This window comes from Rhea americana, unplaced genomic scaffold (genome assembly GCF_003343005.1).
Source record: "Rhea americana isolate MKP2758 unplaced genomic scaffold, rheAme1 scaffold_68, whole genome shotgun sequence".
NCBI lineage: Eukaryota > Metazoa > Chordata > Aves > Rheiformes > Rheidae > Rhea > Rhea americana.
In genome coordinates this window covers 2329087-2353361 of record NW_028186845.1, presented here as the reverse complement: position 1 = coordinate 2353361, position 24275 = coordinate 2329087, and the positions used below count along the sequence as shown (strand labels likewise).

At 39.2% G+C, this 24275-nt stretch overlaps 1 protein-coding gene across 1 annotated transcript in view; it reads left to right on the top strand.

Moving 5' to 3' along the window:
- The first annotated feature begins 4567 nt into the window (after positions 1 to 4567).
- TMEM132C (transmembrane protein 132C) overlaps positions 4568 to 24275 on the top strand; it is a 206311-nt gene continuing 186603 nt past the window's right edge. Inside the window, exon 1 of the mRNA XM_085321023.1 lies at positions 4568 to 4814. Coding sequence (XP_085177149.1) covers positions 4751 to 4814 — 64 coding nt within the window. The 5' untranslated portion in view covers positions 4568 to 4750. The remainder of the gene's footprint in view (positions 4815 to 24275) is intronic.

The window sequence follows — 24275 nt, the reverse complement described above, 5'->3', positions numbered from 1 at the left end:
CTGGCCATGATCACATTCCAAGGATTTAAAAAGAAATGCTAAATTTAAATTAAATCAAATGAGTTAAGAACAATTATGAATAAATTACAGACAATATGCGAGCAGATAGGCATATATTAAATAAGAAATTGAGTCCTATTAATTTTAAAGAATGCTAGAATATATATATTGCTTTTTTCCTCTACATGCCCATGCGCTTTACAGAAGCTATTTGGTGTCATTATCCCATTATACATATACAGACATTGAGGAATAGAATAGATGACTTGTTTAAGGTCACACTGAAAGACAGAGTCATTTGTATGATATAGTGCCAAGGACAACAATACATGGCAAGTGAAAATACAGAACAAGTTAAATGAGCCTTTGGGTAGTAAGACACAGTCAGTGTTAAATGATCATATCCAAAAATAGTTGCATGTATCAAGGACAATAAATATTTTGAGGGTAAATTATATTACAGTGGTCAAAGACTAGTTTTCATTATAGACTGATTAAAATCAAGATTACAGGCTATAATGTCTATTATACTCACTTATGTTGTGAGTGTTGAATTGCTGGCAACATCACTACCCCAATATCTGCCCTTCTGAAGTCCTATCAGATTATTCCTTCTGACATACTTTTACTTCCAGTCCCATCTTTGGTCTGCTTAGCACATTTTTTATTTTCTTTTGTTACAGAAGGTCTACATTGCACATAATTTGTCCATTTTTTCTCCTTAAAATAAACATACATTCACATTAAGAAAAAGGTGTAAAATTTTGTACTTCAAGCATTTTCCATTTTACGATGAATGTTATACATCTCTATGTTCAGTATAAGACAGTGCTATAGCTTTTTTTCTTATCCAACAAAAGAATGGGAAATTGGAGAGCTGGAAGTGCCTATTGTAACATTCAATCACCTATTCAATCAACACGTGACTCCTCCAAGTGTATGACCATGTTTTCACTTGAGAAATGCTGGTGAGGTATGTCTGCCATACAGAACTTCTGTATGGATGCATAACGTGCACCTACAAAATACTAGTTGTTCAGAAGATGCATACAGGCTGGGGAGTTCCCACACCAGTTGCTCTTTTGATTCTTCAGCTTTGGGTCAGTGAATTGGCACATGACTTCAACACTGCTGTTCCCAAAATCTGAAGTGCAGGTTGCAACAGCCCTTGAAGCAGGTAGCCCAAAGTACACTGAAAATGTTAGGAGGCTGAGTGACCCTAAGAAGCCAAATTTAGCCCACTGACACCACCTAGTTGTTTCTGGGAAGATTCCAAATTTCCTTACATTTGCTGCAGGAAACACACTGCATGTAAGACCAAAAAATTTCAGTTGTGCTTGTTTTAAGTCACACAGAAAAAGTCTATGAAGACATCAAAATTTGAGATATCAACTCTTGAGATTCCCTTATATAAATCAAGTTATATAACTATATTAAAAGTATCTGTTCATGAAGTACTTATTACAAATGAAAAACACCAAAATTATGACAAAATCTATGTAAAATTAAGTTATACACTAATCAGCATTCCTTGCATTCAGAACAAACGTCTTGATACATCATTACTATGTGCTAAGTTTAAGCTAAGGTTAATGGTAAAACTCACTAAGAAAAAAAAAAAACATTTCACTCACATTATTAACCCTTTGAAAAGGCAAAAGCTAGATTCTGGGATTAAACTTCCATAAACTTTAGTGAGAACAGACCTGATCTCTTCAGACTAAACTTGTATCCATTCATGTTACATAGCTTCTGCAAACTAACCTACTTGAGTCCAGTAGGATAATTTGAGGAGTAACATAATAATCAATATGAATAAAATGGCAGAATCTAACTTTAAATAGACAAAACCACTCTGGATCAATAAAATATCATAAAAAGTCATAAAACCAAATATTAGTATTACTTATATTTTAACATCTATAGAATATTTTTGCTTACATGTTTCCAGGCAGAATCTGAACAATATCAAAGACTGGTAATGGCATTTTCCATATTTTTTGCATCTTAATGTTATGGTTTCCCTTTTCAATTTCCTTTCCAGCTTCCTTTTTCCATTGTCTTCAGATATATTCATCCTCTATTTTTGTGTTTGCTATTAAATATATTGTTTTAAATTCTTCATAGGATCCCCTATTTTCATTATAAATGCATCTATAAATTAAGCTAGCTTCTTTGAATCTGAGTACAACTTGCTTATCTAACTCATTTAGGTTCCTTTGAAAATGCCAACCTAAACAAATCATCTTAGGCATAGCTTCTATTGAAAGTTCTGGTACCTAAAAAATTGCATTCAGCTGCATCCACTGCAAGAAATCAAATTGCAAAGGCATAAAGACAGCTGATAGCAAAATCTATTCTATTCAGATTTTTATACCATGTTTATCACTGTTATCTGATTTCCATTTCTTGTCCATGAAAGTCTCTGCCAATGGATTCTACATATAATACCCTAAACCTTCTTCTGAGCATTTTATTTTATGCAAATAACATTATATAACATTATATATGGCCCCTTGGTAAGTAGTACCATTTATCCTTATTGTACCTGCTTTACCTTATAAATCAGATTAATTGTATATACATATTATCCACAAATCCAAGTATAGACAAGGCATAAATGTTTTTTAGCTTCTATATTCTACTATTGGCTGCAAGATTCTTACATTTAAGCTCATCTAACAAGTATCTGTAGTGTCTAGCTGAATTCTTAATCACAGTAGAAGAGACATGGTACACAAAAATGTTACATATTTTTGAATGAGTTTTTCATTGGAAAAAAAGCTTTTTTTTACAGTCTTATGAGGGAAAATTATCTTAGAATTGTATCTATATGATACATTCTTATTGCTTTTTCTGGATTTCAATTAGCTGCTACTGACAATAAAATCATGTAAATTATGGCAATACAAAACATATTACAGACAAAATTCTCTTCAGTTCCTCATAAGGATTCAGTATTTTAAGGTAGTCTTTTATGATTTGGCTTATTATACTAAGAATAATGCCCCATATAAAAATTTGGGTTTTTTATAAGCATCAGTCATAAGTTTTTATTCATTTTACTTAGGAAACCTCCTAAAGAAAAGTGCTCATCCCTGTTTCAGTATCTGGCTACAGATCTCACCAATTTAGTCAATTAGCCAGCAAAAAGGGCACCAGTTGCGAGTATTTGCTTGAAGGGGCAGGGCCTAACTTCTCAGGATAAAAGCAGCAGGTTGCAAGCAAAATCACTGCTTTCAGCAACATTTTGTTTAGGAGCAGCAGGTTTTATTTCCTATTTAGGTAACTCTTGTGCTCTGTATTTCTCACTGAGTAACTATACCATGCCTACCTTATGCCACAGCTCTAGCAAAAATTACTAGAAGTGTGTTAAATGTTGGGCTATGCACRTTTGCTTTTTTTGGCCAGAAGGAGGAGAAAGAGATACCAAAGTTATCCAGGACTCTCAAATGAGAGCATCAATTTAAATGAGTGGGAATAAAAATATGGCCTGAGAATTATGTTTGGAAGAAGGAACTAAAGATTCCTGCAGAAAGAAGGAAAAGAGAGACAGAAGATAAGGAGGAAGAAGCAACGATTGAGCTGGAGATGGGAAAAACCCAGRTGGGTCAGCCTTTTCAGCTTGGAGGCTGTACCCACCCAAGCAACACAACTAAAACCTGCTACACCTTTCTCACGCGGTCTCCTGAGGGAAGTATGTAGGTGTGATGAAGTCTCCTGTTCTTAGTAAGGCTCCTCTCTTTTTTGTTTGCTATTTTAAAAAGATGTTGCTCTATACCAGYGCTTGGGGAAAGCAAGCCTGGAGAAAGGAGGGAGTGACAGTCCCTCGTTTCTGCGCGGGCTCTCTTCGCGCCCCCCCCCCCCCCCCCCGGGCCCTTTGCTCAAACACCCCCCTCCCGAGCTCTGTGCTTTGCCCCAACCTGGCCGAGCTCTCCCCTCTCCCGCCATTTGACCTCGACATCCGTCCTTCCCCCTCCCCCGGTGCCCTGACGGGGGTGTGTGCCGCGGGGGGGCCCCTCACCTCGTCGGCCTCTGCCTGCGGGGGGCTGCGCGCGAGGGCACTGACTCCCGCTCCCCACCTCGGCCTCGCGGCGGGCGGCGCCCCCCTTTCCCGCCCCCCGGCCCGCTCCAACGGCCGCCTCCAACGGCCGCCCGCGCGAGACCAACGGCCGCCGCGGGGTGGGGGGTGGGGGGTGCAGGGCGGGCCGGGCGCGGGCGCCCGTGCGCGGGTGCCCGGGCGGGCTCCCCCCCTGATTGGAGCACGTCCGAGTTCATCCCACAGGTTACCGCCTCCGCCGCCTGATGGCGCTTTGCCTCGCCCCCCTCAGAGAAAAGTCTCCGCGCGCCGTTGCCGGCGGCCCCGAGATAAAGGGCCGGGGAAGCGCAGGCGGTGGCGGCGGCCGGGGGCAGCCCCAGCCCGCAGCGGCTCCCCCCGCGCTCCGGGACCTTCCCCGCCCCGCGCTCGCCCGCCCGCCCGCCCGCTTGAAAAGTTTTGCCCGCGGAGCGCGGCGGTGGCGACGCGCCCGCCAGCCCCGCGCTAGGGCAGGGGGCGAGGCGAGGCTGAGGCGGCGCGGAGCCGGCATGGGGAGCAGCCCGGCTCGGCGCTGAGCGGGCCGCCGCCGCCGCGCGGGGAGGTGTGCGTGAGAGGCCGGGCCATGGCGCGGGCGGCCGCCGGCGGCAGCAGCTAGCGGTGCGGGCGGCGGAGGCTCCCGGAGCGGCGCCCGGGACGCGTTGCCGTGTGCTCGGCATGGCGGGGGCGGCCGGCGGCGGCGCGGCTGTCAGGCTGCTCCTCGGAGCGCTGCTCTGCAGAGGTAAGCGGCGGGCAGCGGCCGGCGGCGCCGCGCGGGGGGAGCCCGCCCGGCTCTGCCGGGGCCGCGCGCGGCGGCACCAGTTGATCCGCAGGCTGCGCCGGGCGCCTCGCAGCCGCCGGCTGAAGCGCCTTCCTGAGCGGGTTCACGCTTTCCCCGTGGCAGAGCGTGAACGAAACGACTTCGTCCTCCTTCCCCCGTCTCTCCCCCCCCCCCCTTTATATTTAATCCTCTCCCTACCTCTGTCTCCTTAAATTTTCGAATTCCTCTAATGTTTGTTAAGAAACCTTAAGTTTGCTTTTGACTGAAAAGAGAAAAGGGAGAAAGTTTCCTTTCTTTTCTTGCCTCTTGCAAATAATACTGTTAATTATTGCATTGTAATAGTGGCATCTTCTCTATGGGAGAGTGTGCCCCAGCTCGGGACAGTTTGTGGAGGGGTGAAAAGATTGTAGGAGGCACTAGTAATACAGTGGCAATGTTTAGATTATGGAATAACCTTCTTTAGCTGATGCTGCATCGTGCAGTAATAGCTCTGGAGATGGGCACTGGGCCCAATGCTCGTGATCTTGCTGGGTGAGGAACCGGTATGTGTCAGCAGAGGGGTCGGTCGAGTGGTCTGAGGGTCTTTCCATCACTGAGCTTCTGGGATCGTGGAGCTCCTCTGGCAAAGGCAGATGTTCTCCGAAGTGATGCAGGAGTGCAAACTTGGTACATGCGTGATCCAGTGTGTTTTTTGTTTTTTTTTTTTTTTTTTTTTTTTTTTTTTTCAGAATTGTAGGTGACTGCCGAGTCTTGACGCTTCCCAGTTCTTGCTCAGACCGTGCTGGTTGTGGATACTGTTTTATAAAAACTGCTGTCTCCTTTTTTTGGAGGAGGGAAACTTTTAAGCCCTCTGTAATTCTGTTGTTGCCATCTCTAACAACAGAAAATCATTTTGCTTTTTATCCTATTGGTATTAGTGGTGCTGTTTGACTGACATAAGAAGATTACTAATAAAAGACTCTTCATTGTTTAGTTTGTTCCAGTTCAGTCCTGCCAACCCTTTCCCTAGGGTAGCTGGTTGTAGAGGCAGCCATGAGATATATGGAAGCACCTCAAGAGTGAAACAAAAGTCAAATCACTGGTATTTCATAAAGGGACTTTTCCCAGGTTGGTAGGGAAAACAAAGTGCCTGGCAGAAAATTGCATGGCCTGCTTAGTGCCAGTCATTTTAATATAGTACATTAAAATTAATGAACATCCTAGTGACTCAACATACTGTAAAAGTGCTGATGTGAGGAATCTAAAATATGGGATTCTGTTTTGATTGCTGCAGTCTGGAGGTGAGAATTATATTAGCCTCCTGCTCACTTTCAGAGACTGCAGGAGATTCAGACTTGTAAAGAGAGTCTGGCTTTCTTCTAGAGCAGTACATCTCTGCTGCCATGCTGTTTTGAGAGTCACAAATGCATCTTCTCAAATAAGTATTTGCATTAGACTTAGGGTTAAGCACCAATATGTGGCCTTTTTCTATCTGAAAACAATTTTATAAAAGAGAGACCTGTAGGTTACACTTGTTAAAGGTGGGAGAAAGTGTTACTGCAACAGATTATGAGCAATCAGATCTCCTTAAGCCGTTTCTCTCAGCTAGAACCTGGGTCAATGTTGACTAAACCATGCTCCAAAAAAACATAGCCTAAAAGAGTCAGTAGCAGTGCCACAGCTAGCCACTACTAGCAGCAGCAGCTGCGAGATTCTGGGCCGTGTTCTTTGAGAATAAAAGAGGAAAAAAATACTAGTTTCCTGCAGAGAAGTAAAGCAAAGCTTCAGAGCAAGGAATTTGCCTCTCAGCATTGCTGTGCACAGTACGGTTTAGAGAAGAGCCAGTTAATTAAACTTATTTAATAAGGTGTTTGTATGGTTTCCTTGCGAGGCCTTAACAAGTGTTTCATTTGCTCTCCTCTTGCGTATTTGCACTTTTTTTTCTTTTGGCATGTTAGGATAGTGATTGTTCTTGAGAGCTGAAGTCCAGCTAAATGAAAGTCACTTTCTCATTCACAAGCAAATGGTTTGTAAATGTGCTGAGAAACTTACTATTATAGACAAGTTGTCATTTGTTATTTAAAGAACTATATTTACTTCTCTGAACTCATTAGCATCTCCTATCAGGCCTGAATTTCTAAGAAAATTCTCCTGAAACATTGCCCTAGGCTTCAGTGTGGTATTATACTGTGGTTATTATCTGGCTAATAATGTTAATTCATTCAGTCTCAAGAAAGAAGCTTGGCATTTAATTTAAGCCATGCCTCTAGTCAGGCCAAGTTGTATTAAAAAAAAAAAAAAGTCAGCATGCAAAAGTGCTGCTGCATTTAGGTACATGCACATGCTTTACATACTGATTATTGGATGGCTGTGTTCTAGGTAGAGCATATGTGTGTAAAATCATATTTGCGTAAGTAAATCCCAAGTGYATATACGTATTACTTTCAGGAAATGACCTCTCTTCAGCCAAATGCTAATGCATGTGCTTAAATCTCTTCATAGCCAATGGAAGGTATTCATGAGCTTGAAGTTAGGTATCTGTTTAATTGTTTTCCTGAATCAGAGCATTAAGTATGAAGGCAAGTGTGCAGATTTYTTTTACTATATAAGACATAGATAACTGGGAATTCACAGTTTCAGATTTGCTGTAAGCTAGAACAAGAATTGTAGAAACTGGAAATACAGAATGCAGTAAGTCTTAAAAATGAATTCAGGTATACATGACCACAGTATAGATTCATTTGCAGCAGAAATATGCATGCACCAGAAATACACGTATACAGAGAAATAGTGAACCTGAAGTGCAGTCAAATGTGTATGGAATTACCTGAATTTTAGGCACTCATAATAGTGATTGTACAAAAATGTATATGCAGTTGTGCATCCAGAGGCTGGCATAGCTGCTACTTTCTGCACTCATTTATACCRCARTTATTTGATGTAAGTCCACATTWTAGTTAGTGGTGTGAGAACTGTCTGAGGATCTTTATTTTGAATATAATTTAATTCTAGTTTCAGACTTGTCATACAGTGGAATTCTTATAACTATTTTGGAGGTTTAGTAGTATGGTACACCTGAATGTTATGAAAAATATCCTAAATTTTCTGTTTCTTCATTTCATCTCATTAGTGCTAGCTAAAAACACAGCAGGGATTTGCATTACATTAAATTATAATAGCATAGCATTTTGTAAGTGGATAATGTCTTTTGCATATAACTTTCAAAATGGATATAGTACTATTAATATTCTAATTTATCTTGTTTTCATATTTTGTAGTAGATCTTAGTTTGTTGTATACCGTACTTACCTAGTGAAGTAAGTAGCAGTTGCAATATTGTAAATTACTGTTCAAACATGCTTCTAAATGCATGTCTATGTGACAAAGAGGTGATTACAAGTGTGACATGTCTTGTAATGCATAATATGTGTGACTGACTCTTGAATTAGTGTAACTAAGCATTCATATGAAATAAGGTAATAAATAACACACTATTAAGCTTTCTTAAATTGCTTATATTAGTAAATATTGACAAAATATGTTTGAGAAGAAAGGATAGGGGTTTTATTGAGATTTGGGGTTTAGTGTGTTGTGGGTTTTTCTTTTGGTATCAGCTGAAGAAGTAGGTCAGCAACAATGAAAAACTGACTTGTAATGAATAGCTAGAAACTCTGTAAATAATGGTAAATTTGCTGGAAGCATTGGCATACAAACTTTCTTATGGTAGGGCTTTCAAAGAAATGCCTCATTGCAGAGAGAGGAGCAGTTCATATGTCGAGCTGTTTGTAACTGCTGTTTCGGCCGTGTCAAACTTTAGTGTAGGTAGTCTAAGGCAAATGGATTAAGGAAACTTTGAAATCTTCTGAGTCTTCAGTCTCGTGATGATACACTGATGTGTTGCACTGTATTCTAGTTTTCAAGTCTGTGGTAAGCCCTTTGATTGAGGAAATTTGCTCATACGCTGCATGCCAATTAGTGCTGCCACACTGAGATTTTGGCAGTKGTTCACATCTAACAGGCTACGCTAGATGTGTCCTAGCTACTGAGTGAAGCAAAAAACATGATGAAAGATGTCAAAGTAAAATGGCAACAAGTTGAGAGAACGTGGTAGAAGTGTGCAAAGACAGTAATTGAAAATTGTCTAATATGGATACTAGAAAGTGTACTGAGGATAGAAAACAGAAGGCAAGCAAATATTGTGGATAACTTACAAAAATAAGATTCATCTCTCAGTCTGAAGGAGACATATACTAGGTAAATTTGATGCCAAAGAGGAATGCAGTCCTAGTGAAAGGGAAGCTGTGTAGCAGGAATCGTATCTCGCATCAGTGCTAGGGATATTACTGACTTGCTCTCTGAGTTTTGGTCAGTCATTTCCCTCTTGCTCCTAGTCTTTCTTAGCCACTGACATTGTGGTTTCTTTGGATTGAGTCTTTGGAAGACTTGATCCTTGCTTTGCCGCTTTGTCCAGTCGGACCTTTTAATTTTTTAATAATCTAAACACTGCTGCAATACAAATACAAGTAATATTCTATGATGCTGTAAGGTGTTAACTCAAGGTGTTTCACTGAAATGTGAGTAATACCTCCTTCATAGTGATATGCAATAACTTGCCGGCCAGCCAACTTGCCTTATCTGGTTCAAACTCTGTTGTTTTGGCTTGCTCTTACAGGCCTGTGTCCTTTATTTTATTCAGTCTTCCTACAGACTCAGTACCCTAGAAAAAACAGTTTCGCTGTGTTCAGCTCTTCAAACAGTTGTACTGTTTTGTGTTCTGTGGACTGGCTCAGGCTCTAGTGACAGATGTGACCCCTTTGAAACAGGGACGGACAAATGGTGCATTGAAAGTTCATAGCTTCTGCAGTCTCCTCGCTTAGATGTATCTGGTAAAGCCTGCGGATGCATCTAGTTTTGGAAATAATTTTACTCCAGTAGTGCCTGTGTCTGTTTTAGTAAATGGAAATACTCTCTTTATCTATTTGTGCATATATTTTTGGGTCAATACGCAGCCTCAGGTCATCATTTTTCTTTCCAGCTGTACCTACTGGAATGACCCAGTGAGTCGAGTCTACTATTTTCTTTGCTATTCTAAAACATTAATCTGTTGAACTTGAGTTCCATAAACAAAGTGTCATCCCCATCACTAAAATTACAGGCATCTTTGCACTGCTGGTCAATTAGCTGAACTTTGCTTTAGGGAGGTACATTTTGAGTAAGTGGTTCTTTGCCACTGTGCTTAAGAAACCTGGTAATGTCTCACTGTTGCATCATTGACATCTTGGGTCAGTAACTTTGTGCTTAGGGACAATGTTTTCTGTCACTTCTTTTGCTTGAATAACACAGATCATGCTAATCACAGCTTCACTGTCATTATCAAAAGTACTGTGCAGTTTGAGCAGCTTGACAAATGTAAACAGCTAGACAAGCCTCCTTAAGTGGAGACTCCTTTTATTATATACTGCAGTAAGAATTTAATCTGATTTTAGCATCCGCTAGTGTTACAAGTGTCCTGTATAAGGTCAAGCACCCTTTTTGTTAATTGTTTCTTCTAGTATAACATTTTCTACTTTCCTCTACAACTGTTATAAAAGATTTAATTTTGTACAGGATATTGTGAAACTTCTAGAATTTTTATCATAAATCTAGAAACTGAGAGAGTGGAGCCCTATCCATTAGTTTCTGTAGTGACCAGAATTTGTGCAGTTAGTACTTTTTTTTTGTTGTGCATGTTGCTCTTTAAGGATCCACAGAACTATTGCAGTGGGAGTCTAAGAATTAAGTGAGTTGGCCTTTTCAATAATTTGAGGCAAACATTCAAGTCAGGGGACAGTGGTTAAGAATTTGACACTTATATGAAGACCTTGAAGTTATATAAATAAGAATGTAAAGGGGGATGAGAGTTTGCTCAGTTATGAAAATGGATTTTTATAAAAATGTTTATATGTTTGGATGGAACAAGTTCTTAATGGTCTCCTGAGCACATATAAAAGCCATTTTTACTGTGCTTTAAGAGGAAGTCTTAAGTAAATAAAAGGTATGCAGAAATCCCATGATATTGGTGTAACAGAGGGGTTGGTCTGCTAGTTTTTGCTGTTTAACTGTAACATGGAATCATAGAGTTCAGAGACTGAAAAATATCTACCAGTACATGTAATGTTGTTTTACTTACATAACTGCTGTATTTTTCCACTTGATCAGCTGAAAAAAAATTTCAATGTTTTGTTTTGAAATATGTTTGAGACTGATATAATTTACAAAATGGAATGCGAGAAGTAGTTAAACAGTTTACTTTGTTTTTAACTGTACTTTAATCTAAATGAATTTGACTTTAGTTTTAGTTCAGGTAACTGTATTTCACTTCAAATATCACTTTGACTTCSACTAAATATATTGAAATATGGGCTGCTACTGGCATGCAGTATGTATGCCATTACTGGAACTGGATACTGGGACATATCATTAGTATTTTCTAATATGTTGTTTCAATATTACAAAAACGAACCATCTTGATATGATTACTATGAAAAGATTGGTCATTCCAAATAACCTTTGAAAAGAATTCTGATTTTATGCAACAGTTTTTCTGCCTTAGAATGACGGTAAACTTCAAAACTTCAGTGCTGTAATTCTGATTTATAGCCAGCTATATTGCCTGAGAGTGCAATTCCTCACCAGTTTAAGGCAATGTAAATTGGTGCTGCCATGTTTCTGGTTCCTGCCCTCTTCCCAAGCTGAGCAACCCTGCCCAGGCTGCTTGGTTTGCCCATCACGCTTTTGTGCCAGCAGGGGCATGTTTCTGATTCCTCTGTAAYTATAAACTGCTGCAAGGAGATAAAACGCATTAAAAAAAAATACTCACTTGTGGGAGGGTAAGTTTGTATCACCTTGTGATCTGTTGACTGCTTGTTTAAGCAAAAGAGGATGGGCCCACGTGGGGGAGAGACAGTTTAAATAATTACGGCACTGCAGCCTAACGCTTAGGGTGGTATGGCTTTAATTTGTTCCTGTGACAACATACTAAGAAGAGATTGTTTTGGGAGTTGCTTAGATTATATATTCAGTGCAAGATATTAAACAGTGAGGGGTTAGAGAACATGAGAAGTACTTGTAGGCACTATACAACTTTGATTTCTGTATTGGGTGTTTTCTTTTTTTCTTATTGATTTTGTGTCTATCTTTAAGTGATGCTTACATAAAAATATCTCCGTATTCTCATGCAGAAAAATACAATTTTTAATGCTTAAATTGTTTTCCTGAAACAAAACTAAAAATACTAAAACTTTCACGCACTGTTATTACAAACAGCACTAGTAGCATTGCTTGTTATTACAACTGCCATTAAAAGACTTTGGTTTTAGTTTCTTATAAGCTCTCCAAGCATTAACTGTTTCAGCTAAAATATTCCATACCAAGCATCTGCTTCTGATTGAATATTTTTCTTTTTTCGGACTTGAGTCAAGAGTTCAGTGGTTTACAAGAACAAAGCTGGGGGACGGAAGTGCCAGTTCTTACTAGACTGTTACCATATGTTTGTTGTGTGCACTCATCTTCAGTGTTTCCTCAGATGGTGTTGTATATGTGCTGGTGGATGGTGTAATTATGCCCTATTGGCCTTTAATCTTTTAAACTTGACTTATTTTTGTTAGACCTGCGATTTTTTTTTTCTTTTAATCTCGTGTCTGTGTAGAAAGAGCCAGAATGTTTGTTTGCACTCTATAGAATCAAATGACTTATCACTTTGCTGGCATGAAATAAGGAGAAGCAAATACAATAAATAACTACTGTGGAGAAGGTAATATAGTATTGGCTTCCTAGTGCCTGTTAATTTTCACTGATCAAAACATCAGGGAAGACAGAGACTGAATATGGTTGCCCCTTAGTGAGGCTGGACTGTTTGTATTAGCCTGTAAGCTCTGGAGCATTTGTGTTTTGCAGTAGATTTATTTTAAAACTCCCCCCCAAAAGCAAATTTTATCACACTTTAGTCAGACTTCCTAGCAACTCTAGGTTGATACTTCTCAAATGTTTCTGCATTTTCAATGATTAGTTCAACTTAGAACTTCCTCTGTGTCTCCTTTGCTCTTCTAGTTGGTACTCTGATACTTGATGTTGCTTTTCACAGCTCCTTGTGTGCAATAGCAGACCTGTTGGATGGAAAGATGCTTTCCTTTGTCTGCAGCTGTAATATGGGATTCAGACTTGAGTCAAACAGCAGCTCTGAGTGTCTCCATGGGGAGCATGACTAGAAGGGCTCCAAATTTTGTGGAGGCAGCATCTGTGGTGTAAAATGCTTGCTCGATGCATTTCCATGTGAGACACTTTGTTCCAAGTTGTGACATTAATAGCGAAAGAGAGCTGCAAATGCCCAATGCAAGTATAAAGCCTGTGCCTCTTGTGAAAGCTGGCATGATGCTACCCAAGTTGCTCTTCTTGACTGGTTTCTTGTGAGTCTGTCTTGGTATGTCTGAGTCTCTCTGCTTCAGGTGACAAAACTTACTGCTTAAAAGTTTCAGGTGAAAAAGTGACTCTAATAGCTAAGTGTTCTACATTTTGATTTTTAAAGGTGTTCACAAAAGGCTCTCTTTTATGAGAAGACACTATTGAGTTGATGCTGACAGCTTCAGAATGAAATCTACTAATAGATTTCAGAAATAGAGAGCTCTTCCCAAGATGATGCCCTCTTGTCGTCCCATCTGGCAGTGAAAAGGGACTTGCAGCATGAAGAACAAGAAATTGTAAGCAGGATCCCTTGATTCCTTTAATATTTTTTTTTTGACTGAGGTGCAAATGTGAATACTTGTAACCTCTCTCTAATTTGCTCAACTATAAAAGGAGTATGACTACACCACTTACTTACCTTTTTGTTATCATAGTGTGGGTAGAAAAAATATTTTCTTCTTTAGGGTGATATTGCACATTCTTTTTATGGTAACATATGCAGCTGATTAGATAGTAATGTGTGTTATTGCTGTTTCAGTTTTACTCAGAAAAAACCCACCTTGATCTGAGATCAGTGTCACATAATAGCATTAAGCAATTCACTAGAGCTGCTCATTAGCTTATGGAGTCAGTCCCGAAAAGATGACTAATATATCATGCTTTGGAACATCAGTAAAATGGTAGGAGGAATTTTTCTAGTTGTGTGTGGCACCGTGGAATGAGTTTTTCTCCTTGGAGTATCACAGGCGGTCTGTGCCTGAAAGGAGGGTGCTGTTTGTGAAAGACAAATGCAGTGAGCTGGTTTGAAAACACCTACAATGCAAYGTCCACCTGGAAAATCTTATTTTGTTAAATTTAAGCAGTATTCTGWGAACCACAGATTCATGGCACTGCCTTGGTTAAATCATGGGTAAAATTTTTGTGTCACTATTTCAGGCTCAAAGCTTCACAGGCCCTCAAAACTTTAGGGTTCCATTGAAATTTTGTCTAGGTTTTGAAAACACGCTCTAAATTAGCTGTAATGATGAAATTGTGGCACTTTAACTGGAAGTATCAGGTGATATTTAAACATGATTGTGTAGTGCTATAATGTCAGAACAGGTCTGAGGTAAAAATTATGCCTTTAGGCACTGTTGCTTAGGAGGGTCACAGTGTACAAATGGCTTATTTGAAGAGTAACTTGCATTGATTTTTGTTTTAGTTCTGTTTGGGAAGGGGAAAAAATGCTTTCGTAAGTAGTAGTGATCTATAAAGCTGGGGTTAAATCTATAGTTCTGATTGCATATAAAATTCTGTATCCTGACCTAGATCCTGAAATGAATCTCTTACCTTGCATATTGAATCAAACTAACAATGTTCCACATGCACTTAAACTTCGGACTTTTTTGGACTTTTTTTGTATTGTGTGGCTCTTACCTACTCTGCTTATCGTTTAATAAGTGTCAAATAAGTGTATCAAATTGAATCCCTGGAGTCACCAGTGCTTATTAGTTTCTTTTGGCTTTTTGCAATTCATGATTGTGTGCCTGTGTAGCATTACAGGCTTTGCCATGCAGTTTGTCTCCCTATTAAAGAGAACACATTGGATGAAGAGGACATTCTTAGTGCTATTCACAGGCAGAGAACAATTTTGAGTGAATTCTTCTTTTACAGCACTTACATATCTGCTCACTGGAAAAGGGGGCCTGGTTCAGGTACCAGATAAAATTTGGCACTGCTGATTATACTGTCAGAGTTGAAGTGATTTTGGAAGTCAGTTTCTCTCTTTTCCCTCCTGTCATAATTAGTCTGCATTTATAAATACTAAATGCAATTCAAAAATTACCCTTTCAGTATACTTAAGGGGGAAAAATGTTTTAAACACTACATTTGAATTCATGTGTTCAAATAATTTTAAATACATTTAATCCATGTTACGTGACTGTTAAAAGCAAAGGAGTTTTAATATACCTGTGCTTACTTACTACTTTGGAGTGGGAACTTTTTTTTTTTTTTTTTTTTTAAGTGTTTTTGAGTTATACCACCCTGTGTTTTGCAATAGCTTTGCATAGAGTTTTAGATGGCACAGAAAGAGGCTCAGATACTTTGATGGAAGTTTGTCAGCACAACAGTTGCTCATTTTATCTATGGTTTCACTGAATAACATTTAGTTTGTGCAGTGCTTTCTGTCTTCATCTAACCCTCAGTGCTCCTGTCAGCTTTGCTGTCTACCTTGTATAGCTGAGAGATATGAGAAAAGAGTGGAAGAAAGGACAGTATTTTCACCTGCCTTGTATAGCTGAGGGATATGAGAAAAGAGTGGAAGAAAGGACAGTATTTTCACTAGTAGTCTATAGAATTTGGATGCTTTAGCTCTTGGAGAGTTTTGTTTGGGCGTTGAAGATCACTTAACTTTTGGAGTGTCAATTGTGTTGCACCCATTACAGTCATTTGTGATCTTGGTCAACAGTCTGRTGTTCAGGAGTGTGATTCATCTGACCAAATGCAGATGTGYTTTAGAATGTGGTGATTTRCTCTCTGGATTTCATTTGTGTTGGCTACATCTTCACCCACTACAGTGGGAACAGCAACTCATCCACAGCTACGTTAGTGATGCTATAATGTAAATGTCTGTGAGATTAATTCAGCTCGTAGAGACTTACTTTTCAAAGAGCAGATGTGCCTGTAATCTCTGTTAAGTGGTCAGCACTTCTTGGAAAAACATCCAATTAGCCCAGATTCATACTCAAGCTTAGATTCTAATTAGTCTGTTCCTTTAGTCACTGAAGAGAGATAAATGCTTCCAGAGGGTGATTCAGATTGATATGAATTTGTCTGACCACATTTCAGATTTTACTTCCTCTTAACTGAAAATGAAATCTAACAGTGTGAGCTTTAAGGAAACTTCTGAAGAAACAGAAAATGYAGACCACATGGAATACTCAGAATATGAAAACCCAGCGAAGATATCTGTCTTCATTGGAGAAACTAACTCTAGTGGATTTACTAAGCAACTCTTCAAAGCAGTTTAAGGAGATGAAAGGTCTATGGTCTAATTCATTGCATATGTGATATTTCCTGATGGCACAGTGTTGTATCAAAAAAGAAGTCAGGGAAGTGTAGTAAAATGGGTTCTTTTTTTTTTTGGTCTGAATTAGTAGTTTATAAAATGACTATAGTCACAAGTTTTCATCAGACCTGTCGCAGATATCTGCATATCAGAAAATTGTATCCAGATTACAGTTGTTCAGCACTTTTCATTATAATATCATTATTTAAAAAACAAACAAACAAAAAAACCCACTATCTCAAGCTGTAATAGCTCTAGCTGAAGTTTTCCATGATGCATATTTTCTGACTGATTTGGGAAAGTTCAGTGAAGTGGCTCAGTTGTTTCCAAGAACAAAGCCAGCTAGAAATCCAGAGTTCTGGCCAACTAGAAGTGTTTCAGTAAACAGCATTAGTTGAGTTAAATCTTATGATTTTTCACTGTTAGMGGAAAAGATAGATTATATTTTTCTTAATCTCTTTTTCTGACATGGTGGTGATATTAGTGCCAGCATTCATTTTTAATAAGCAAGATTAATGACTGCAGATAACTCCTGCAAAGATCTTCCTTTTTTATTCTAGCATTAAAAAAAAGAGAAAATCAGGACTAAAGCTTTTTTTTTTTTTTGGTCTGTTTGTTTTTTTGATTTGTTTTGTTTTTATGCTGTATAGCTTTGGAGCTAATTTCACTGAAAAATCTGTTCAGAGTTGCCAGAGGTCTATGGCTGAAAGTTGGGTTTTGTCTATTCTAAATGTGGACTTGAGAGAGACTGGCAGGTAAATTGACTGAAAGCCTTGTTTTTGTGGAGTGTGCTGCATCCCAGATGCACGAATCCATGTACAAATTTTGTTGGGTATATTCCTCTTAACTTTCATGCTGGGCCCAGATTCCAAGGCAAAAGCTGTGAAGCCACAGAGGCGCTCTCACTTGTTCTCAAAACACTTCCTTCCTTCCTTTTCCACATGAAATGGAATAGAGAAGCAATCTCATGGGATGACAAGGGTTAAGGAGCAGGTGGTTATCTGCAGGAGTGCTGTCTCATTTTGTACACAGGATGGATAGCTTCCTGGRAATAAATCTTTGTTTTTTGTACTGAACGAGGTTATTGCCTGTGGACTTCTGCTTCATCTGTTACAGAAGTTGGAAAGTATAGATGTTACAGTCTCAGTATGAGTTTAATTTCTGAATCTGTACGAAAGACACTTGGTATTTTTGAGTATAAACAGCCACGGAGGCTGTCACTGTTTTTCATACTCTGTGATGGCATCCTAGAACACATTTTTAATAGCACCTCAAAGACCACATGATTGTCCACTTGAGGCAAGTGCAAAGTACAGAACAAAGACAGAATGTCTGGTTCAGAGCATCTGATGTTATTTCTCAAGTTTCTCTTGGCAATCAGCGCTTCATTTTCTGAATCCTTTCTTTATTTACTTAGGCGTGCTGAATATGTTTGCAGGTTAACCTGTGAAAGAAGYAGAGACTATAGAAAGAGAAAGATGATTAAAGCAACTTTCTAAGACTCTGGAGAACTAGATTCTGTTCTTGCTCCTGACAGAGTCAGTGTTATGCTTGAAAAATGCATCTTTCTAGGTAATACATTCAATTTTTTCATAGCTGTCTCTAAAGATAGCAAGAGACTTGCTGTGATCTTGCACAAATACTGTATTCTTTAGACAATCAGGCCAGAGGTTTTCTAAATTAGGCATCTGTATTAGTGGCTGTACTCCCAGAAGCATCTGCTAATTTTGCTGTACTACAGGTCACCCTCTTGCATTAAAGCCTGTTCTAGGAAGGCGTTGTGAAAATAAAGTATTAGTATTTGTGAAGTGCTCTATATAGTACTGTGACAAGCAGCAAAACAAGCTTATCAGAATATTTAATTCAGTACAGCACTTACATACTGTGTCTTGAATTAGTACACAGGGTCATACGTAACAATAAAGAAATGAGTGGCTGTCCCTTCTGTCAGCGGTAAGGCAGAAGTTCTTTGGAAGAAATAATATGTCATTAAAGGCTGTATCTTAATGCATATGTATGTGGGGATGAATTAAGTGTGGATTTCCTTATTTTTTTAGTGCTTGGCTTGGCAAACTTAACATTCTTTTCTGTGAGGGAACCTTTGGCTCATTGTAGGCCATTKCTGCTGCTTTTAATATCCTTTGAGACTGATTCATTGAGTGCCAACATCTTGAGCTGTGGAAGGAGGGTAAGAAGCTTGAAGAAAGTCCTTGGGTCCATGGGAATGGATTTGAACTCTGATTCTTTCAGTGCCACTTTGTGCTGGAAGAAACATTTTGTGGTTCAAAGAACCTTTCTTTACCTAACTAGGGGAAATCCATTAATTCAGTCACTTCCGTTTTGATTAGAAACTGACAGTGTCAGTTAGCAAAGAATGTAAAGAAAGAGCATTTGGCCATGGTTTATTGGAAGGATATCTTAGGGAATGTAAAGAGGTAACAACTACTTTGAGAAGACTTCTATGGGCAGGTGAACTTAAGAACACTTCCATATTATTGTCATTCAAGAGGTAAATGTCCTGATGTTGGATAGGCCAGAGTGTGTTCACTCTTCATCAGCAGAGAGTGAAGTTGTGAGGAAAGAGGAGAAAATRTAAGTTCAGTGGAAGTATTTTAAACTACTTGGCACATCTGCAGGGCACGGAGATGGACCTGCAACACAGATGGATCCGAGCGGTGCGTGTTATGGGAATTTAGCAATTGCAGAGGTAACAGAGGAAAGAGCCTCTGACTGTGCTTGGCTTCATTTCACAGCCTTGAGAGCCCAGGAGAAAAAAATAAATCAAACATGTTTCCTTATAAACTATGAAGGGTAGCCCTGTTTCTGGCTTGCTATATGTGCTCCTATGAGTTGTTTCAGAAGTACCTGATTTAGAACACTGTCATAGGATGATTTTAGTAGCTTTTAGCTGAGATAGAGCAGCAGAAACTACACAAATAAATGATAGACTTTTATTTGCCTCTTACTTGTGTCACTTTATTGACCAGCAGTAGAGTCTCAACACATTGCAGATGAGGCTGAACACATTCAAGATCAAGAATAATGCTGACCTGTGGGCTTGATAAGGAAGTGGTCAAGATTATAAGAACCACTCCTAATTTCTAATCTGAAGCATTTTTTTTAGCTGACTTGGTAAATGCTCTGGCAAATTAAGATATTAAGAGTGGAGTAGAGAATCTATCTACAGATTTTAAATGTGGTGGTTAATGTTTCAAAAATGGCCTTGTCTGYTGTTTACATTGTTATAAAAAGAAATTCCTGGAGTATCTTTCCAAAGAAGAAAGGGAAGAAGGAGATAGCAAGGGTCCACAAAAAACAAAGCAAAACTAATCCTAAATCCAGCACAGATYAGATGCACTGTGTTGTATTATAAAACCCTGACAGAGATCCAGAATTTTAATACAGAYAGTGAACCCAGAAGCTGTGCTTCAGTCAAATCTGGAGGATGTTCTCCAAAGCACATGAGACCCTGTCTGCTGTGTGCATTCATCAGCTCTGCATATCACCAGAACAGTATCGGGCATCTTAATTTGCTGCTATTCCTACTCACACAAGCTGTCCACATCCGAACTATAAGCAGATCTGCAAACATGCTGTGCTTTTTGTCTGTCCCTCGACCCATTCTCAAGAAGTCTGTRGGCACTGTTGGTGAGCTCTGATACAAAGGTAAGTCCCCTGATTCCTGCCATTGGTACCAGATGCGAGCTTGGGTTCTGGCCAGGTGGTCCTTGTCAGGACAAGATTTATTTGCTCTTGTTTTATAATTTGCTTGTTTCTTAAATGTGACAATTGCATTGGCCAAGCTCCCATAGTGATTTTTTTTTTAATGTACCTAATCATTCTCATTCTCAATGAAACAGACCAATCCATTTAGGATASCACACTAAAAGCTGTAGCTCTTTGTGTTCTTGTGGTGTATGACATCAGTAGAATGCCACAAGTTAATTACATTCTTAATTACAGCTTTGTATTGAATTAGGGATCTGTTATACACAGAATAATTGAAAACCTGCTGAGATCACGTCTGGTAATGTCTAATTGTATCCCATGTTTTTTTTCCTAAACTTTATTTAAAAACTGGTATTTCACTTAGTATGATTTTAATTAATTGACGAGAGAAATGTAATTAGAGCTGAGGCAATGGACCAGCTATCTTAAAATAACTACTTGGAAATTGATCACATTTTGGGAAGCAATTAACAGTTTTCCAGAGTAGCAGCTGTTCTGCTGCATTTCTGGAGAAACGTCTAGCAGGCCTTTTTGGAGAAAGGACTTGGAAGAAAGATTTGAGTGTTCAGAGTGCTCTTTCAACCTAAGGAAACTTGATATCTTTGGAGCCTCAGGCATCAAAGACATAAGAACTGTGTTTTATCCTGAGTATTGAGAAGGACAAGGCATGGCTGTATTGTGCCAAGAGTAAAAGAGGTGGCTGATGGCCTGAAGGGCTAAGCTGTTCTTTCCCAGCTTTCTTTGACTTCAGTGGTATTATCTGCTACTTTCTAATAGTGGAAGACTTTCACCTGAGTATCAGCAAGTGCAGGTTGTGGCTTGGACTTCTTGGACTTTCTGCTCTTGTTTGCTGAAGTCCTACCTACCTATGTGGATGTGGCCTAAGTTTTATGGGAGCAGTCTTTGCCGTCCACCATCCAAAGAGCACTACTTCAGGGAACATGGAAACATTATTTCTTCTTTCTTTCAGAAAGTGTTAGCCCACTCCTGTTCTTAGTATCAGGAACAAGTAGTTGGCTAAACTAGGGAGGATGTCATAGCGAGAATGGTGAGCAACTTGCGGGCCAATGTGGGTCAACACTTCTATTCAGCAAAATCTTGTGTGTGATGATAGGCAGAACTCTGGATTTTCAGGAAGATAACTAGAAGGAATCCAGTGCAGGGTCTCTGAGCAGCTTAAGAAATGCTCCTGAAGTGCTTTCAGTGACAATTTCATAGACTGACGTCTAACAGAAGGTTTTAGTCCATCCGTCTTTTTCTTCCCTTTGTGGAAGATTTGAAAGTTGTTTTTGAAGAGGAATGTGATATTTTTCTACCGATATTTTTCCATAGAGTTGCAGCCTTTCATTTCAATCAGCTTGCAACAAAGCTTTAATTCCATGGTGAAAAATAATTTCACTTTGATTGCTGTTTGCAAAAAGATTTATTTATTTTAGGATGTGCGGTTATCGTATTTGCTGTATGTTGCCTGAATTAGAAGATCTGACTTTTTTTTCCTGTTGATATCTTCAAAATTAATGTGGAAGTATTTGGATCTGTCTCTATATAAATATGCATATACTTGGTTTATAAATGGAGAGCATATGCAAGGATAAAAATGCTGTGTGAGAGCAGGTTTAAGAGATCTCACTGTACTTGGACACAAGCAGAAAAATGCTGGGTACATCAACTGAAAACTGGCTGGCAGCCATAGCATACAGAATGGAGGGAATGTTTGCCTAAAAGACTAGATTGTGTCAGGCGTGACTAAGCAGGAATTTTTGCTAAAGTGTGTTAGCACATTGAATGCTTACAGGAAAATGAGAATGTTTGTGGTCTTATCTTTGTTCATTTGAGACTGGACTTGATATTTAATATAAAAATCAATGGTTAAAGAGTTTTGAGTGTGTTTTTTGGATTTCAGAAGTCCTGATATAAGTGACTACTGAGTATTTTACTATAGCTATGTTGAAATTTCTTTTGGAATATGCATGCTTTTTAACAGCCTTACTAATGGAGTTTTTGGTGTGTCTGTACATTGCAGGTCCTTTGCTCTTTTCAGTCTGTAGAGATATGAGAATCACCACATTTGGCAGCAAACTACAAAGTGATAGATTCATGGAATAAGTTGCCCAATAGGTTAGAGAGCCTAGAGCTGAGAGTGTTAGAGATTTCCTCCCCTTGGTGTAGGACTTTTCATGCATTTAAGACAGCTCAGAATGGTACTTTTTTCTTTTCTCTCCCTTCAAGTTCCTTTCATTTCTTGGGAAATGTGTGGGTATCTTATTTGTCTTAACATCAAAAACATTTTCTACCAGGTAGAAATTTTTAGCAGTTAAATTGTGCTCATGTTGAACAGATAAGAACCATGGTTGCAAAAATGTTTCTGAAAAGTTGTCTCTTAGAAGCTAGCGTATCTTTCTGAAGTATGGTCCTGTCCATTTGATCTTGCATTTTTGTTGACTTTAATTTTTCTTCTAATGTTCTGTATTCATTACTTTTCAAGTATTATACTTATTGAGTCTGTAGGCAAATTGGTAAACAAATTGCAATATTAATGTTTCTATAATCTGGCTAGGCTTAGCATATAAAATATTACTGCTCTGGCAAGGTTCTGAGAACCTCTGGAACATAGAAAACATTGATGGCTGCTGGAGGACTATCTAAGCAGTAATTCTTCTGCTGCTTTATTTTACCTATTTCTGGGAATATGGGAAAAGAGGGTTTAGCAGTGAAGTAGACATGAAATAGTATGGTTAAGCTATTAGAGATAGGGACCATTACCTGTCACAGCTGGTGAATTCAGCYTAGCCTGCGGTGAACAATTTCTGTTGTGTCCCAAGAAAGAGCTGGGACAGAGTTGCACAACTTGGATCCATGCAAGGAATAGCACTGGAATAAAATAGCAAGAGTCAGTTAGTGGGGAGACAATGCTAAGAAGGTTTTGAAGAGCCTACCTGTGGGACKCCCTTCTCCAGAAAATGCTGATCTTGTTCTCTAAAGTCACAAAATATACTGTAGGAATTTTGGTTATTCACAAAGTGTGCATTACAAACCTAGGAAACACAGCATTAAGGTTAAATTTATATCCAAGATGCTAGCACAGAACTAATGTTGTGATAAGCATGTGGGAACAAAAGGGGAGGACATAGCAGGCCAGTAGCCAAATTGGTGAATTTGACAACTGGTGAATTAAATTCTTCCTGACAAGTGATTTCTCAAGGATTCCTGGCTCCTGAAGGCTGTGGGAGTGGGCGCAYGGAATTAACTGACAGTAATGGGAAACGGTCTTTCTCCTCATCTCCCTCTGGTTTTGCTGAAGCCTCCTATTTTTCAGGTATAATAGTAATGAAGCACAAGTGTGACAGCAGCCAGGTGTCAGCACATGGCAGAAGACTTTAATTCTGCCTTTAGAAACTAGGTAAGTGATGCACTAATTCAAGCTAACATAAGCGCGACCTCCCTTCTCAGCTGGACAAGCTTGAGAGTGAAGATCACAACACTGCTCTGTTGCAATGTTCTGTATTGGAGAGCTTGTTAAAGCTGTAATTATTACAGCTGTCTTAGTATAGCACTGAGACAATATATTATGATCTATTTGATTTTATCAATGATGAAGTAACTAGATAGCAGTAATTGTCTCTAAAGCTTTTTGTCTCTGTATCATGGATGTTTCGCCCCTGTTGTGTTCATACTCTGACACTTCACAGGATTCATAGATGCTGTTCTCTTCTGCCCTCCCCTCCCATTTCAACCTCAGAAACTGTACTTTGGAGCAATCAACAGGTTGTGCATTGTGCTTTCTCTGAGACTCCCTAACTTCTTCAGGTGCCTTGCAGCCACAAAACATGCTGTAACTTGTACCCAGCACAAGCTTATATTGCTGTAGTATATGCTTTCTGATGATTAGTGAAAATTGAATTTCTTCACTAAAACCAGAAGATGTTTATACATTCAAACTAGAATGCCCCTGCATTCTGCACAGAAATGGACTGAAATTGGTGTTTTAATGTTAAAGTACTGCTTTTAGCTTTGTTTCTCATTCTCTGCAGAATTTAACCCCTTCTGCTGTTCAACAAAACTTTCTGCTTGATTTTAAGTGTAATCCCCTGTAGTGTAGGGGAAAATTTTTCTTTTGTGTATGTGGGTTTTGTTCTTTTTTTTTTTTTTTTTTTTTTTTTTTTGGTATGGAATTACTGTGAGTCATTTTAGAGATCAGTGCTGAAAAGAAGTGACTGTCTTTCACT